This window comes from Kryptolebias marmoratus, linkage group LG4, assembly GCF_001649575.2.
Source record: "Kryptolebias marmoratus isolate JLee-2015 linkage group LG4, ASM164957v2, whole genome shotgun sequence".
Taxonomy (NCBI): Eukaryota; Metazoa; Chordata; class Actinopteri; order Cyprinodontiformes; family Rivulidae; genus Kryptolebias; species Kryptolebias marmoratus.
Genome location: NC_051433.1, coordinates 29,536,468 through 29,555,768, shown reverse-complemented (window position 1 = coordinate 29,555,768; position 19,301 = coordinate 29,536,468). Strand labels below are relative to the sequence as shown.

General features: G+C 37.1%; 1 protein-coding gene across 1 annotated transcript in view; it reads right to left on the bottom strand.

Moving 5' to 3' along the window:
- LOC108240365 (laminin subunit beta-3) overlaps window positions 1–15,962 on the bottom strand; it is a 29,052-nt gene extending 13,090 nt beyond the window's left edge. Inside the window, exons 1-9 of the mRNA XM_017423769.3 lie at window positions 15,855–15,962; window positions 15,723–15,767; window positions 13,675–13,829; window positions 5,668–5,782; window positions 4,762–4,835; window positions 4,357–4,545; window positions 1,842–1,905; window positions 1,565–1,755; window positions 673–793 (exon numbers count right to left, since the gene is read on the bottom strand). Of these exons, the coding sequence (XP_017279258.1) occupies window positions 673–793; window positions 1,565–1,755; window positions 1,842–1,905; window positions 4,357–4,545; window positions 4,762–4,835; window positions 5,668–5,782; window positions 13,675–13,829; window positions 15,723–15,747 (934 nt within the window). The 5' untranslated portion in view covers window positions 15,748–15,767; window positions 15,855–15,962. The remainder of the gene's footprint in view (window positions 1–672; window positions 794–1,564; window positions 1,756–1,841; window positions 1,906–4,356; window positions 4,546–4,761; window positions 4,836–5,667; window positions 5,783–13,674; window positions 13,830–15,722; window positions 15,768–15,854) is intronic.
- Window positions 15,963–19,301: the final 3,339 nt, after the last annotated feature.

The window sequence follows — 19,301 nt, the reverse complement described above, 5'->3', positions numbered from 1 at the left end:
GTTTTTGTAACAAAAAGTTACAAAAAACAACTTTTTAAAATGTTTATGTTTACAAATATTGTTCCCATAGAAATACACTGAGGTCTCTTCAACACCATCTCTTTAACATCTCCTTCACCGTACTTGCTCTATTTTTGTTTTTTCATTTTGTGATTTGTTGTTTTTAACATTCTGCTATTTTAGGTTTTAGCTAGCTTTTTGCTACTTTTATGTTTTCATCAGCCTTTTGTCAACTTTAGCTTCTAGCTAGCCTTTGGATACTTTTAACTAGTGTTTTGCTACTTTTAGCTTCTAGCTAGTATTTTGCTACTTTTAGCATTTAGCTAGTCTTTTGCTACATTATAGCTTGTCTTTGGCAATTTTTTCCCCCTTTTTTTAATTTTAGCAATTCAGTGTCAACTTTTTAAGCAAATTTCAGTAAAGTCATTCAGAAGTCAACAGTCACTACATTTTTGCAAAATCTTTCTCTGGTTTAAATTTGTTTTTGTGCTTTGACACATTCCTGCCTGTGAATGAAATTTCCACACTTTATTTAAATATTCAGATACCAACTATACTGCAGGTTTGTTCATCTTTGTAAGATTTATGTTTTTTTTTTAGTTTTCTGGAGTTTCCAGTAATGTTTTGAGATATGTGCATGTAATTGAGCTTAAGAAGGTGGGGTGACCTTACTTTTGCAGGCATGAGTGTTGCGCTCCTCTGCAGATCTCCAGGGAAGATCATTGTAGAGGTCAGCACAGCGCTCACAGTTCACACCAACTGTGTTGTGCCTGCAGTCACACTGAGGGTTCACCTGCAGAGGCACAAATACATGAAATATTTCCTCGCCAATCAGCCACAGCAACCAAAACAAAAATGAAATATACCCGCATTGTAGACCTGAAGCAAAAAACATCAAAGATCAGTTAAAATATACAAAAGTTCAGTTTAAAATTACATGTTTGCTTAGCATTGATTTACCATATCACAACCCTTTACGTTGATTTACAAAGATTCTTCTTTATTATTATAAAGGCAGATAATGTACGTGTTTGGTTGCAAAATACATCATGAGTCATTGGATTTGATAGGAAGTCTCAGAAAGTAATCATTGGATGTACATCAGCAATTGATTAATGTTTGGAGTTAACCTGATTCAAGATAGCAGCCTCAACAAAGCAATGTTAAAATACACAAAAACCTAAAAATGAATATTAGGTTTAAAACGGGCTTGGTTGTAGCTGAGAGACACCACCAACATATATATATTTTGTAAACAACACATTGTCACAATTTTACTTTAGATATTGTCATATTGTTATTTATAAAGTTTCACTGAATTAGCTTTAACTATGTCATGTCTTATCATAACATGATTTTAGTCTAAAACTCTGGCATGAATGGCGGTAGGCGATATGTATGCATCATTTTTAGGCCTTTAATTTTTGATTGTTCACTCAGATAAAGCTCCTTTCTCCTGATTAACCTGAAACATTCTGTCTTTCTGATAGATTATATGTTTCTCACATCCAGACTGGAGTTTTGATGGAACTGTGTTGAAGTAAAAGTTTTAGCAAATGTATACCTGGATGGTGTTGGAGAGTGCGTTGTTGTATTCCTCTGGCAGACATCGGTTGGCGTGTCCATGGCACATACAGCTGCCCATCACCCTCATCTCCTTTAGCGCATAGAATCTGCTGAGAGACCTCCCTGGTAGATGTGGCACCTCGCCCAGCTCAGTCATCCTGACCCGGAGCCCCGTGAACCCTGACCTCTCTGATGACCAAAGACTCACTCAATCAGTCAACTGCAGACATAAACTGGGTTATACTTCTGACTATAAAGCCATTAGAGGCACATACCTTCTAGTTTTTGGCTGTTGGGAGCTAGGGCAGCCAGATACTGACGCAGTGGACTGAACTCAATCTGTGGACAAGAAGGTGTTTTTTTTGTTAGCTTCTCTTTTACACATATTTTACATCACTATTCTTTATGCTCGCACAAAAACTGCCATCCATATATATTTTTGATAACTTTCTGTCAATTCACTTTCATACAGAAACATTTTACAGATACGTACAGTCAAGGCTGGATTAGGCAGGGCAGAGTTAGTTTTGGGGCCCTTTCAACATTTTGTTAAACTCATACAACTTACTGATATACAAACATACATTTGAAGGTTTTTAAAATAAGTTGCCACAGCAGAGTTTTGGTTTTAGAAAAAATAAAGAGATAAAAAAATATAGAACCAAAAATGCACCTGCGACTTGACTTTGTGAAAAATATTAGGTTGTTTGATAGATTGAAGATGACCTTAAGATGGAAGTAAAACTACAGAATAATTACATAAGACAGCAACACTAGTTCAGTTTTCCACTAAGCAATAGGAATATTTACAAATCATTATGGCTTAGAATTACACAGAATTAAATCCTTGAGTAGAACTATAGTATTGTACTGACTTCAAATCTGTAACACATCTGAAGCAAATTAAATCCCAGTAGAAACCATTACACAGCTGTAAAATAATAAAGGCTTCAACAAATTAACTTTTTCCAGGGATGTGAAATAATAAGTAAATAATGTGCTATGTGCTATTTTGGGGCCCTCTAGATCCCGGGGCCCTGGCCTGCTGCCCTTGGGAAACCTTTGGACTGTCCGGCCTAGTGTACAGTGAAGTTTGGATGTAGATTCAAAACACAGAAATTATTGTATCAAAAGTCAGCATCCTTTCACTAGAATCAGACTGAATTAACAAATTATTGAAAATTTGAGGAAATTAGTTTTTGAAGGATAAAAATCAAACCAAAAAACTCACATTTTCTAACAAAACATCATAAAAATAGTTTCTTGTTGTGGCAAAAACAAAAACAAAAACAAATATATCTTATTATTAAAAAAGAAAATAGAAATTTTGAAATTAGTGCTAAATTGATACAAAAGGTGCTGCAAATAAAGGACGCTTGACTGAAAGATTGGGGCCAGTTCAGAAATTATTCAGATTTCTTTGTTTCAAATGTCATCTCTTTGAGTCAGGCTACATCACACAGAAATCAGAAGAGTTTGGTTAACTGTCAGTATGAAGCAAAACCTGTTCACTGATTTTGTTCTTCGTGACATCCCAGAAAGAAAAGCAGATTTATCTCCCAGTCCTTCAACCTGTGCTGGACCTCTGATGACCTCATTCCTAATCCTGTCCATTCTTGTCCCTCCCAAGGAGAACCTCAACATCTTCAGCTCTGTCACTTCCTGTTCTGTCTCCTGTCTTTTTGTCCGTCCCACTGTCTCCAAACCATACAACATAGCTGCTCTCACCACTGTCTGTAAACCTTTCTTTGACCTTCATTTCATTTTCAGATCTCATCTGACCAGAACGATTTTTAATTAATTCAATCCCTCCAGGATTTCGTGGGCATTTTTTGTGATTGTTGCAGCTAAAATGCCTGATTTCGCGGGGCATTTTCCTAAAAGTTGCAATTTTTTTTTTACTAAAATCAATAAACAACTATAACTTTTAATATATAAACCAAAAATACTTACTAGTTTTGTAAGATAATTACCAACAAACATTGACATTATCAAAAGGATCAAAACAGCATGTGTCATGGTGATTTGTCGACTAGATTGTCCCTTGTCTGCAGCTCTCCTGACACATTTTGCAGACACAAAGTGTTTGTTGATGGATGACTTGTGTTTATGTTCCATGATTACACTGCAGGACGTGCAAAACAGCTTCCCCCCACTCTCCTGCAGCTGGGAAAGAAACTGTTTTGCGCGGTCCTTTGCTGAAATCTTTGTGGGTAAATGTGAAGCATTAGTGCACATTTTGGCTTCGGTCGCTGCTCCTGCACGGTCCTGGCATTCTGATGTGCACAGGAAGTGACGTCACGTGTCTTCTTCGTGAGTTATTTGGGGTTATTTTGTATTCCACACTACACAAACCCACAAAGAAGAGACTAGACTGCAGAAACGGTGGCGAATCCCTTTAGAAACAATAAATATTGGGTTAAAGTTGCAATGTTTTAGGCAAAGTTGCAAAAAGTTTGCTTGATTTTGCGGGGTTTTCTTGATTTTGCGTTACTAGTTGCGATTGCAACATTGCAAAATCCTGGAGGGTCTGTTAATTTAACTTAAATGATTTTCAGCACAAAAAATTTCTATAAAAAAAAGCTTGTAAACTTGAATTTAAGCCATATTCACTGTTGTGTGCCAGGAAGAAGCTGCAGTAAGAATGCAGTGGCCTACACTTATGAAAAGGAAAGGTTATGCAACATGGCTCCTTCATTATTAAAACACCATTGTAGAGTTTTAAGCCCAGTTTGTTGAACAAATTGTACCCCACAGGTATGATACAATGCATCAGTGATTTGTCCTTACCCTCTCATCCTGGTACAGGTCAGAGTGAAGGGGTAGGGTGTGGCAGTATGTCTGGTCCAGAGTAAGAGGCATCGTTGTCGGGACACCAGGAAAAGCTTTCTGACAGTCTGTGGCTAAGTAGAGAGCGGGTTCCCACGTCTGACCATTATTCACAGACCTCTCTATCACCATGGCTTGAGGACGAGGACCCTACGGAGACAACAATCGCAGGGTTTGTCCATCAGTGTCCAAAAAATTGGTATCAAAACTATAAATGTTATAGATAGTTTGCATGAGCAGAACACAATATTTGTTTACAATTTATGTTTTAAAATTTTGTGATGTCTCTGTATAACTGAAACTGTTCGAGTACACAAAGACTTAATGATAAAAAGTTCATCTTATGGTATTTTTAGTGTGTCGTACCTTGAAGTTGAGTAGAAGGTTGTCAAGCTGGAACAAGCTGTTGAGGTCAAACTGGAGCGTGACTGGATTTACTCCTACAGGACAAACAAACACCATCATCATCATCATTCAGACTGGGCTGTTAATGTGTAATCCTTATGTTATTAAAGCTGCAGCTTTGACCATGTGATCCATATCTATTTTTTTATGACAATCTGAATCTGATTTTTTCAAATCCTGCTCAGGTCACTTTCATATGTGGTACTAAATCTGATAAATATCTGATGTTTTTCAAAGTGACTTCAATCTGAATGATCATGCCACATTTCATCCAATTTTTACATCATTAAAGTAGGGGTATGAAGGTTGATCTAAATATTGATAATATATATACCAACACCATGCAGTTTAAAGCTTGTAACTCCACATGTATTCAGCTACAGAACAGAGGTCCAGTTGCTTTGTCTTCTTTTCATTAACTTGTTGCCATGTCCTGGCTGCCTGAGAATCTACAGCATCATATGATACTAATGTTGGTATCGGATTATATCCATACTAGCATGCTGGGATCGATACTTAAGCTTGTTTCTGTTTTCAGTACATCACTTTCATTCCAAAAGTTTAGTTCTGCCCCAGAGCAGGTGAGAAACACAAGATTAACTGTAAACACTGGATGAAACAAGTATGTCAGATAAAAACGTGTCTGTTCTGAATAATTTGTTTGTAAACAGCGTGATGCATGTGATGTCTTCTGCACACATGTGAACATACACACAAAAAATCAAGCAAAAAATTTGAATTGAGCATTAAGACCTGCAGCCTTAGTCTAAAACTCTGGCATGGAAGGTGGAGGGTGATATGCATTACTTAAAGAAATGCTAGGCCTTTAATTTTTTATGGCTTTGGTTGTATAGTGATGAATCTCACCTTTCTTGGACTGCCACCATCTGTCTGGTCCAGATGTTGCCAGGACTTCCTGGACTGTGTGGGCCAGCTGACCGTTTGGGTTCCTGGAGTCACACGGGCAGCACTTCATCCTCCACTGTGAGACGGGGGAAAAAAAATCTTGTTACACTTTTTGGGTTATATTGACAATTCTTTTGACCTCATGCTTTGGAATTTGCTAGAAGGGCTTCTGTAGAAAGGTGTGAGCCTTTTCAAATCAAACAAGTTTAATTTACCACAAGTGGACTCCAGTCAAGGTTGCAGAAAAATTTCAGTAAAGATCAAAAGAAATAGGAAGAATCTGAGTTAAATTTTGAGTGCTATTACAAAATGTCTAAATACTTAATACTACTACTTATACTCTAAATTTTTTATTAAATTTACAAAATTCAATACTATTCTTGTTAACTTTGTCATTAAGTGTGGATTTTTGATTGGGGATTGTAGTTTCAAATTGGAAAATACAATTAAAATTAAAAAAGGGACACCACAGTAAATGTTAGGTGATATGCTTTGGACATTTATTAGTTTTACTTTATTTCATTAAAAATTGTTAACCTCATTTTCAACTCTTGGCTCAGATATGTTGCTACAAGAATCCACTAGATGTTGCTGTGTCTTTAAATTTATCTTTTCAGTTCAAGTGGCCACTTTGCAGAAACTTTCTTTTTTCAGCACATTATGATCTCAAAAAATGATTTCCTGTTTAAAATTGTGAGACCTAAAATGACAAAACAGTCAAAAAACGGTCCAAAAAGTATGCAAAGATTTATGAAACCGTTTACAAATAACACACTCAGTCAGGTCATATTGATCAGACCTTTCATGCTTTCATTGCTATGAAGTAAAAGTGAAGAATATTGTACCTTAAATATAACTTTTAATGAAAATACAAGACCCTAATTCATTTTAAACATTAAAAGCCTGGTATTCCATTGAGGAATGCATGTTGCCCACCACCTTTCATGCCAAAATTTTAAACTAAGATCATCTTGTGATGTGAAATGATGGTGTTATTGCTATTTGAAAATAATGTTATGCTCAGTCTTGATCTCCCATGCATGATCAATTTACTCTCAAAGTCTGTATTGTAAATGACTCTCAACTACTACCATGTCAAATTTTAGCCAAATATCTGTAAAACTGAGTTAAAGCCATTTTGTATTTCTAATGTCCATTAACTGTGGAGGCCATTTTAAATTGGGGGTAGATGTACATCTAATAATTACTTTCTGAGAGTTTCATTAAAATCTGCCATTGAATTATCAGACATTTTGCTAACAGACAAACTGGATTACATATCAACTCAGATTTAAAAGCTTTAACTCAACACATGGCTTTTTGAATTGAGAAAGCTCCTCGGATAAAAAGCAAAACGTCTTCAGCTACTAAACAAAAGTCCAGTTGTTTTTGTTTTTTAACCTTTTTAGGATTTACCATGTCCTGGATGACTGAGAATCTACACCAGTCGTCCAAGACTTTTCTCTCTCTCTGCTCCTGGTGGAAGGCGGACGTGTTTCTTTTCTCTCTGTCTCCTGAACCCCCAGGCCTCTTTGCCCTGCTCTCTTTTTGGAGCCTCTCTTTTGCACATTCTCCAAAATTTAAATTTAAACTATGGATCTGGTCAGCTGGTCTCTCAACGCAATTGATCAAATTTTCTCGACGGGAAGACAGGGCAAGAGAGAGCCCGCCTGCCCAGATGGGACATCATTCGGTGGATTCCTGGAGAAAATGGAATATTGTTTGTCTATCAATTTTGTCAGTGGATGACGTGGAAGGTCTTTTTGATAACAGGATTTCTGCTGTTTGGATTAAGCTGTTATGTGACTAATCGTAAACTTCGTTTGATGGGTTCGGCAGTCAAAACTCAAACTGTGTTGTTACGGGAGCTGAACCGCAAGTTGGATGCAATCCTTTTACAGGACCACAGACTGAATTGTGGTTACAGGACTCATGAATGATATGGATTACATCTTGAAGAAAGTTGCTCGCTCGAATTAAGGCGGATTGGACCTGGAATTTGGCTATTTAGATTCACCATTGAGAAGTATCAGCAAGACTTTTAGGACAGACAGAAAACATAATGTCTGCCTGACCCAAAACAATTATTGTTATGTGAATCTGGCTCCCTATGCTGACCTTGGTCAGCTATCTTCAATTTCTCCCTGGATTCTATGTAAACAAGATGCTCTGCCCCCTCCTGCCTACGGACATCTGTGGATCTGCTCTGGGCTGGCTGATAACATTCCATCATCAAAGACAACGGCCCCTGTGATGTGATTCATGGACTACACACACTAAACATGCACCACACTGCCTGCCACTGCCTCTGCACACACACACACACACACACACACACACTTTCCGCTGTCTCTAAGTCATCTCTGTCACCCCACTCCCTCCCTCCCCTCCTTCACTACTTTGGTCTAGTTATCTTAGTAATTCCTATGTTGGCTGTTAGTAGGTCTTTTTGGTACTATTAGCTAGTCTCTTGTACCTTTAGTTTGGCATCATCATGTTTATCTTAACATTTTTCATGTTGGCTGTTTAGCGGGCCTTTTTGGTACTATTAATTAGACATGTTGTACCTTTAGTTTAGCATTATCATGTTTCAGTTTATGTCAGCTTATTTAGCCTTCCTGTACATTTAGTTTAGTTTAGTTTATCTTAGCTCATATTTTAGATATTGTTAGATTCCTAATTGTTGTTTAGTTCAGCTTTAATTTAATCATGATTTCATTTAGATTATCTTAACTACTATTTTGACTGTCTTAGCTCATGTTTAGATGTTTAGTTTTATGACTTTATTTAGATTACCTTATATTTCATTTAGATTATACATGATTGATGTTTTTACTTCTGTATCTTTATATTTGATTATGATGTTTTTATTATGTTTGATATGATGTTTTTATCTGTATTTGATTCTGTACCTGATTGTTGTTTCTGTGTTGTAAAGCACTTTGAATCGCCTTGTTGCGGAAAAGTGCTATATAAATAAATTTCACTTCACTTCACCAGCAGATTGACTCTAAGAGTTAATGTCAAAATTTTAAGTAAAGATCTCACACAATGTAATGAACTCAGAGTATGTATTGGGAATAATGCTCAGTTACTAGAAAACCAATTTTAAACACAAAATCTGTAACATCAACTGATTTATAGCCATTTTTGTGTTTCCTAATGTCAGTTGGCTGTGGTGGTCATCTTGAATGAAGTTGACTATAAAAGTAGATGCACATTCAGTGATTACTTTCTGAAAGATTCATTAAAATCCATCCAGAGGTTCACAAGACATTTTGCTAATAAGACAGACATACAAACACACACACAGGCAAAACCATTATCAACCTTTGACAACGGGCAGTAATTATTTTGTAAAATATTTCTTTTTTGCAGGGGCATTGTGGGTACAGTTCAGTGTTTTTAATGTTACGTGTCTTATCTCAGGTTTTAAAGTCTGACCTTGTAACTGTAAAACCACTTTCACCCACTCAGTTGGCCTTGTGAAGCATAACTGGATTTTTATCCAACATTTGTACTGCATGTAGGTTAAAAGTCGTGCTCTTATGGTTTGTTGCTTTTGGCTCTGCAGGGTAAATCACCTGCAATACACAAGTAAATAAACACTGTTTGCTCTTCACCTGGGGCCAACTGTCTTTGTGAACTGAACGTGCTTTTCCACCAACAGTATGGGTGTAAAGTCTGAAGCAGACACCATGACACAATCAGTTTACAAAGCTTATCAGCACCTGTTTTGGTTATAGATTATTCAAGTGCAATTGCATTGCATCCTAACAAATCTGATAATAAAAGTATCAAGAGCAGCCTGACTGCATATAAACAACCAAACTACAGTGGGTTGTATAAGTATTCACATCATACTGGTAGTCTTTCTACAACCCCAAGTCCAAAAAAGTTAGGACATTGTGTAAAATGTAAAAAACAAAAACAGAATGCAATGGCATGCAAATCTCACAACCCCTTATTTTATTCTCAATGGAAGATAGTAAACATATCAAAAGTTTAAACTACAAAATTGTACTGTTTTTAGGGAAAATGAGGTAATTTTGTATTTGATGGCAGCAACACATCTCATAAAAGTTGGGGCAGGAGCAACAAAGGCTATAAAAGTAAGTGGTACAACCGTACAAATAAGAAACAGCTGAAGGAGCATTTTGCAATAAATTAGGGTAATTGGCACCAGGTCAGTAAGAGGACTGGGTATAAAAAGAGCAATTTGGAGAAGCTGAAAATCAAAGATGTAAAGATGGGCAGTGGTTCACCAGTCTGCGAAAAATACAATGTCTAAAAATGTTGGAACCATTTCAGAATAATATACCTCAATGGAAAACCTAGAAGACTTTGTATATTCCATCATCTATACTTCATAATATCAAAATACTTCAAGAATCTGGAGAAATCTCTGAGGCATTAAAAACTGGTCTGATTCTGTGCTAGACATCCCTGCATGAGCTCAGGAACACTTCTGTAATCACAGTTCACCGTGCCATCTACAAAATGCTGGTTAAAGCTCTGTCATGTAATGAAGAATGTATATGTAAAAACCATCCAGAAGCACTGCCATCTAGTTTGGTAACTTAAAATGAACTGAAGCAAAATGGAAAACTGTTTTGTGGTCAGATGAATTAAAACTTGAAATTCCACAGACTCCACACCCTCCATACTAATGAAGAGAGGAACCATCCAGCCTGTTATCAGCTCACAGTTCAAAAGCCAGCCTCTCTGATGGTATGGGGTTGTCTCTAATTTCTCTCCAGAAATGTGAGATGGGGACAGAGGTTAACCTTCAAGCAGGAAACACACTAAACACACAGCTGAAGAAACACTCCACTGGTTTAAGGAGAACCGGTTAAATGTCCTGGAATGGTCCAGTCAAAGCCCTGACCTCAATCCAACTAAGAATCTCTGGTTTGATTGAAAGCTTGTTGGACTCGAGCAGCACCATCCAACCTGAAGGAGCTGCAGCAGTTTGGTCAGGAAGGATGGAGAAAAGCTCTAGAGTCTCAAGAGCATCAGAGCTGTATTTTGACTCTTGCATGGGAGCTCTCCTTATGATAGAAAAAATAAAGGGCAAATGTCCATGACTAAAAGCCGCACTGATGATAAATTATAATTATTTAAAGAAACTGCTCTCAATCTGCCTGTCTTTAATATAAAACTGATGAAATCATACATTTGAGGACAACTGCCAAGGTGGGTACAAAGTGGGCTGAAGTGGGCATCAAAATATTGTGCATGGCCAAGAATACAGTTTTCTAAACTGTGCACACAAAAGTAGACTAAGTTTTGGAAACTGGTGTCTCAAAACATGGTCACATGTCTTACTGGTCATTTGGTTACAAACACTTCAGTTTAGTGAGACTGCACCAGAAAATTCACCTACTTTCTCTCAATTTTCAGTCACCAACTAGTCTTTAATGGTCACAGCCCAGTTTGTGTGCACCTGTGTGTGTTTGTCAGCTCTATGATTCAGCTGGCTGTTCCTACCCCCTCCACCCATCATCACAAAAGGAAACGGTGATAAACAGGCGGGCCCACTCCCAGCACAACTATTTCTGCCCTGAGGCTGATCCTGCAGTCTGAAGGCTGTGGAATATAAACACCAACATGATCCTGTATGTCTTTGCTGTTCTGTCTTGTAGGAGGAATAATTACAGTTTCTTTGCCAGAATTAATTACTTAATTATGTGCTAAAGAAGATAAAATACTCATGCAAAATTGAAATTCAGTTGTCTATAGGATCAAAAGTAAATTATGATGCATCTAAAGATGATTCTACAACAAAATATGCAGAACTGCTGCAAAACGCACATTATATATAATCAATGACAAGTTTCACATCATCCAGCTAAGTACACATGTATTAGTATGTTACAGAATGAATTACACTTTTAGTACTATAAATATGTTTTGTTGGCAATATCTTCATATCTTTAAAACAACTGTTTTGTTCATAGTTAATAAAACTTCTTTTTAACGTGTCATTGTAGTTTCTAGAACAGGAACAAGTAGGCATCTTGAAATCTGTGAAGTTGTGGAGTTCCACAATTCTCTTCCTAGTATATTAGCTGATTTGTTTTGATTTTCCCAAGATGTCACACACAGAAGCAGAGTGTTTAAGGTGTGTCTAAAAATGCATCCACAGCTGAGCCTCCAGTAACTCAAATGTTGTCAACTAAAAGCTTCCAAAGCCATGAGATCATCATCTGGGCTTTCCCAATCAGTTTAAAGGTAGAGTAATCTTAGTGTCTGTAAACTTATAACTCAAAGAGAATAATAAAAACAAATCTAAAAAATTGTCTCTTTCAGTATTCAGGCATTTAACAAATAGAAGTAATTTGGGGAATCCTAACTGACCTAAAACAGGAAAGGTTTAGTTTGATTTAATTTTAGACAGTGAGAAAAATTGGTTTAGTGTCTTTTTATACAGTGTATGTGAACATCTGTTTTTAATGGTAAATATGGGAAATGGTTTCCTCTAAATGCTGCGTAAAACCTGGTTTTAATGTGGGAAAACTGCAGTACTGCAGAGAGATCCTGTATGGTTAGCAGTTTGAGGCTCACATCTCCCTTTGAGAAGGCTTTGTGAGTTAGACGGATGGGATTAAGGCTCACAAAGGCTTTGCAATCCTTTGGTACATTTGTGCCCAAGATCTTTCTTTCACTCCCTTAAAAAGACTGGTTGTTGAACTGATGAGCAGCTGGTGACCTTTGCTGCTCTCAGCCTTTTTGGTGCATAACCTCTTACAAAGCTAACATGAAGCTAAGCTAAAATAAAGAACATGAAACACAAATGAGAAGCTCTTTTCACTTTTCTTTTGTTTGAACCAAAGAAAGGTTGCAACACACCAGGCTTGACTCTTGCTCACTGCCCTCTGCTCTGAACAGTTGCTCTCATTTCCAAATCAGCCCTCAGATCCAGTTATGGGTTGACTGTCCTGAGCCAGCAGACAGTTTCAACATGATTCTCTGGCACAAAAATCAGACTGTTTCACAAATTCATCTCTACATGTCTCCCTGTCTGCTGGAGGGACTCTGACATGAAGCTGTGACCTGAGCAAATACTGCCATTAAACATATATATATATATATATATATATATATATATATATATTTAGGTGGTCAACATTTGTATTTTTACTCCTGGGTTAGTCTGGATTTTCATCTTTTCTATGTCCTCAAGAACTGTGTTCATGTAGATATTGTTCTAATATCTGGTGTGGCAGTGGTTGAGAGTATTCTGTAACACATACTCTGACCACTAACTGTGCAACATCTTTATTTAAAACTTTGTCTACAACTACTGGAATCAACTTTCTCTGCAAAATATCTCATGAACTACTGGATAGATTTTAATAAAACTTTCACTGGTTGTATGCCCTCTGAAGGCAACCCAATTCAAGATGGCTGCCACACCCAACTGACCTTGCAAAACACAAAAATGGCTATCATAAAGTTTGTTTTACAAATATTGATCTAAAACTTAGTGTGGAAGTAGCTGAGAGTCGGGCTCAATGCATATCGTGTGTGATATTCATTGCACAAAATCAGTGCTAAAAAGTTTAGTTTAAACTGTTGGAGTCAACTTTGTTTGTCTGTTAGCAAAATATCTCATGAGCCACTGAACATATGTTAAACAAAGTTTCAGAAAGTAAAGACTCATTAACTTTTAAAGTCAATTGAATCCAAGATGGATGCCACAGTTAATCAATCCTAGCAAACTGAAATATGGTTTTAATTTTATCATATTTACAGATATTGAGCTAAAATTTGATGTTGTAGTAGCTAAGAGTCATCCTTCATGAAATGTCATTTCTCAAAACAAAGTGGTCTTAGTTCAAAATTGTGGCGTGAAAGCTGCCAGGCAAGATGAATTCCTTCATCGTCTTTAATCTGTCTGCCTTCGTCATTCGGAAAATTTTCTTGATGATAAATAGAGTGGGCGAAACATTGGTAAAGTGGTACCTGTTGGTAGGGGGTGCAGTAGACCTCGGAGCCGGTGAGGCCGCAGGTGGAGGAGGCTCGGAGCAGGTAAGATCTGCCCAGCAGGAGGTCTCCGATGGGGGGGTAACATGCCCCCCGAGAGCAGTCATTCTGGGCCTGAGATACTGCTGCTATCGCTGTGAAGAGGAAGAACAGGAACTGGTTGTCACAGCAGTCCTTTATGCACAGTTATATCTGATATGACACACTCAGAGTGTGTTGGGAATCAGCTACAAATAACACACCACTATAATTCATAAAGATTAATTACAAGTAGAATTGGATTGACTTCAACTCTAGTCATTTGTATATGGCCAATCTTTGAGTATTTCCTGAACGTTTCATTAAAATCTGGCTGGTGGTTCATAAAATATTTTCATAAAAGACAGACAGAATTCTAAAACAAAATTTTACACATTGTGTTAGCACTCACAATGTTTCAGCTACTACCAAACCAAATTTTAGCTAGATAAGTGTAAATTGGACTGAGTAATAATCATTTTCGTGTTGGTTAATTTTGTTTAGCTGTGGCGGCCATCTTAAACTGAGTTGGTTTCCAAAGTGAATCAGTTGTAGATGTACATACAGTAATTCCTTTTTGAAAGTTTCATTAAAATCTGTTGAGTGGTTCATGGGGTATTTTGCTAACAGACAAACAAGGTTGACTTTAACAGGTAATGCGAACACATTAAACTAAAATGGGCAGCAGTGGCTCAGGAGGTAGGGGTTTGCCCTGTAGCTGGAGGGTTGCTGGTTCAAACCTCGGCTCAGTCAGTCTCAGCTGTTGTGTCCTGCCTTGCCTACTGGTGGTGGTCACAGGGCTCGGTGGCGCCAGTTTTACAGCTATTGACCTAAATTTTGATGATGTCGTAGTCATCCCCAAATACTCACTACTCTGAGCGGGAGATCACACAAAATGTTATTCATGTTATTGACCAAAACTGCAACAACTTCTTCATTTCTCAACATAAGACAACTTTAGCGTAAAACTCTGGCATGAAAGGCAGCAGACAATACGTGTAGATATTTAATTGTAACAATAATTTGACCTTTTCAGGAGTCGAATAGATGCTTGTAAAAACAGATCTTTTTGCACACTGTTTCACAAGTTCCTCCACTCTTCCAAACAGTTGGGCATGGTGCAAAAAAATTACACAAACTAAAAGTTACAAAATAAGCCTGAAATGACACCAGCGTGCTAAAATAGTTTTAATTGAGTGATTACGGCTTCAAATTGATGATTTTTAACAACATGGTAACTCATACTATGCTGCAGTAATAACATGAATGTTGTTGAGATAAACAACTTTATAAAAGCTAATGTAGCATTCTTTCACACCAGTATGTCGTTTTTGAAAAGGACTTGAATCAGAAGCCTGAAAAAAATACAAAAAACAGGCAATTGTTTGGCAAGCCATTTGTTTAGCCTGGAGGAAAACTTCTGCCTCTTTCTCCACACTCTGAGCTCGATGACTGATGTCACGGCTCAAAAGGTATTAACTACTGATAACTATTAGACAGAACATCATTTTAAAGCTGTCTGGACTATCCCTTTAACATTTCTTTTGACCTTGGTTCTCTTTATACTTCTACAGTTTATACAATGTCAGATTTTGTCAGCTTAAGTTATTACAAAATGAAGCCCCAAAGTATTATTGGGCTTTGGTGGAGAAATTTGATCAATGTTGAAATTTTTGGCAGTAGCCGCATGGGAACCATTAAAAATGTCATCAGAAAGCTTCTAGTTTTTACATGTTGACTGTAAGATTGCTGTTTGTATTTTTCTGATACTAAGATCCTGCAAGAAATCCAGGTTTCTAGTAACTTCCCTAAATTCTCTTCGTCACGTACAGGAATTCGTCTAAGACCAACACTTCTGTAAGTGTCATCAAACAGACAGTGATAACTGTAATCAGCAGCTTCAGCTGTTTACAAACACACACTTCTGGTAAAGAATGAATAGTCTGTTTTTCTGTGAAACAAGCTAAAGAACTATCGTCAAATGAAAAAAAGAGTTAAAGAAATCTTACCAGCTACCAGTACAAGTATTCTCATGTCGGGCTTCTGTGAAAAATCTGAAAAATGTAAGCAAACAAAGCAGCCGTCAGCAGACAGAAACAGAATCCGATGCAGCTGGGTGTGTTTTCTGATTTTCAGCTTACCTGACAGCTTTTAAGATCGGATGTTCCCCGTATTAAAGCAGCAGCTCCTTTATAGACGCTGCCTCACCTGGACGAGGTGATAAAGTATGTGTCAGAGTCACACCCTTTAGCATCACTCCCTTCACCTCTGAATCAACACACACACACACACACACACACACACACACACACGCACACACACACACACACACACACACGCACACACACACACGCACACACACACACACACACACAATCTGTGACCCTCAACTAGTCTAAACCAGGCTTACTGTAAAATAAAAAGAAAGGAAAAAAGCAATAATGGTCTTACCTAACAGTCTTGGGGAAAAAACAAATAAATAAAACTCTTTCTCTTAAATGTTTTTGTTTGTTTTTAAAGACAGTTCAAACATTTGTTTAAAAAAATTAAATGCTTAAATCTTGGTACTTATCCCAAACTCAATTGTTGATTAAACAATTTGTCCTGATACCCACAACACTATGAAATAACTTTCTCTAATTTAAATTATATTATCCAAATGAAAAAGAAACACATCCATTGTCTTAAAGCAGTCAAGAAAGTGAACTGATTTTGCTTTACTTTGCTTTACATTCATCCAGTTTGTCCTGAGATTATTTGTAATTATTGTTAAGATACAGCACAGCTCTAAGCCAGTGGCCTTTAAATAAAATTCAGCGAGGTCCACGTAAAGAAATTATTCTCTAGCAAAGATTCAGAATATATATGTTTAATTTTTCTATTAGTGCCAGCAGTGCTAGATTTCTTCACTAATCATATTGTTATTAGGCCTACATTTCTGTATAAAACAGAACAGAAAAACATTCAGGGTGTATACACCTCTCGCACAACGACCACACCAACTCCACCACAACCTCTGAGTTTTAGCTTTTATATTTAAAGACATTCTCATAGCTTTCAACCCTTTTTTACAAAGCTTTTTTTTAAAAAAAAAATAAACTACTCCTGAAAAAAATCTCTAATGTTAGACTAAAAACAAGCTGCTACTGATTATATGCATACTAAATGTATAAATTTAAATGATAATACAGTGATGCACAGATGTGCAGTATTTGGGGCTATTGCCTCACAGAATAAAGATTCTTGGTTCAACTCTCAGCTACGATCTTTCTGTGTGAAATTTGCATGTGCCTACCATGCAGGCACCAGTTTATTCTGGGTGCTCTGATTTCTTCCTGAAGTACAAAAACATGTCAGGTTATTTTTGTTTATTTTTTGTATCTGATCATAAGAATCTACAGAAGCTGAGAGGGGACATGCCCAGTTTTCTTTAATGACTTTGTCTTGAAATAAGATTGCTCATTATTTTTTTATCTCAATAATTTTTCACACTATATTCATCTAATTATTTTTGACAAAATTAGCCATGTTTTCTATAGGTAATGTTTTGTTTGCTCAACATCAGATTACAGGATAAAACAAGCTTAGTTATCTCAGTTATCTCAAGATAATGAGATAAAACTAGCTGGGTTATCTCAAGGCAAAGAGTTGAACTAGGGATCTTGAGACAACCACAGAAAAATCAATAATAGTAGCTACACCTTTTTTTCTGTAAAAATATCTGTTTGTCCTCAACATTTGTTTGTTTAGAAAATATTCCTGATGTCTTTGTTTTCCAGTGATGTGAAAGTATAATCTAAAACATGTTAAAGTAATCTCTGTCATCACAATTTTTATATTATTCACTTTGAAACATTTCACGAATGTACTTTCTAAATGAGCGTGTGTACATTTGATTCTGGTGAAAGGTTCGCTTACATTTATCAGTTGGTTTTGAAGGAGAAGGTGTGTCCAAACATTTGACTAGTACTTTACACCTTAGATTCAAAATACACAAAACATGTTTGTTCTGTCTGTGATTCGTTTCTGCAGGCTGGAAAGGTGAAATTCCATTATCGCCACCAAGCATGTCCAAACAAAGCTTCACATTTTTTGTAACCAGAGTCATGATGCAGGGGTTTTTCACTATGTGATGATTTAATGCTTCAAAGCCAATGTTAGAACATATATCTTATCTATAAAAAAGGCAACAAAATTTGAACTTTTTTACACCTGTGAAATGATGAAGTGAAAAAAACCCACAAACTCTTCAGAACCAACAAGAGGAGCCTCAGGTGGTGGATTCTCTGCTGTGAGTGCCAACACTGCTGATCATCCCTCAAGAAATCGCGTCCCGAGGGCAGATGAACACACATTATGTTTTTCATCCCTCCGGTGCAGACACACTGACTAACACCAAGTACAGGGTGTGCCTCCTGACTCAACACACACACACACACACCCACACACAGAGACACAGACAAGTACACTAGCAGCTGAACAAATGCAGCTTCTGACAAGTGTGGTCTCGCCTTCAGTCACTTCCTGGTAACAGGTTGGTGCTTTGGTTACTGTTAGGCTGTTTTATTGAAATCATTGGCTTTTTTGATAATTATAAACTTTATTATTACATACTACCATGTCATAGGTGTCAAAACATGAAAAGCTTAAAAGCCTTGTGACAGACAACAGGTAATGCAAAGTTCAAAGCAAAGGTTTTTTGAAATGTGGAGCACTTGGAGTATGTCTCTCAGCTACCGCCATGACAAAAGTTAGCTCAATCTGTGTAAAAATGATTGAGTTATAACTATTTTTGCATTTGTTAAAGTCATCTTAATTCTGGCTGACTCCAGAGGTTAATTATATGTGGTACATTCAGTGATTACTTTCTGAGTTTCATTAAAGTTTGTCCAGTGGTTTAATTCTTATCTGTGCAAGAACAACTGCAAAGAGAATAATACAAATTTACAGTGACAGCTAAAGTATAAGTCTAGGAAATAACAGTTGAAATAACAATGTGAACCATTGTGATAAAGTATTTCCTCATGAGTTCAATCAAGCACAGTCACAACTTGAAATCTGTCACAGACCATCAATAATGTCACTGAGAAAATGCTTTGTCAGCTGAACTGTTTGTGAAGGCTGTAAAAAATTTTGCTGGATTTCAAAAGTATGGCAAGACATCTTCTAGGATATTTACAGGGTGGTCTTAAAAAGATTAAGCAAAAGAAAAAAATCACCACTGCAATAACAATCTGAGTTAAAAAATACTATTCATGGCTTAGACCAGGGGTGTCCAACCCTGGTCCTCAAGGGCCACTATCCTGCATGTTTTCCTTGTTTCTCTGCTCCGACACACCTGATTCAGTGGTTAAATTACCTCTTCTGTTTTGCAGAAGCCTGTTAATCACCCATTGATTCAGATCAGGTGTGTTGGAGCAGAGGAACAAGGAAAATGACAAGGACGCAGGGTAATATGTCCAGTGAGCGAGACCAAAACCAGACACGGAGACAACAGCTGAAGGTAAGTGTTTTTATTTACAAGGTGGAGTCTATGTACAGTGCGCGTGCCGTGGTTGGATCTGGAAGGAAAGAGGACAGGGTGAGTC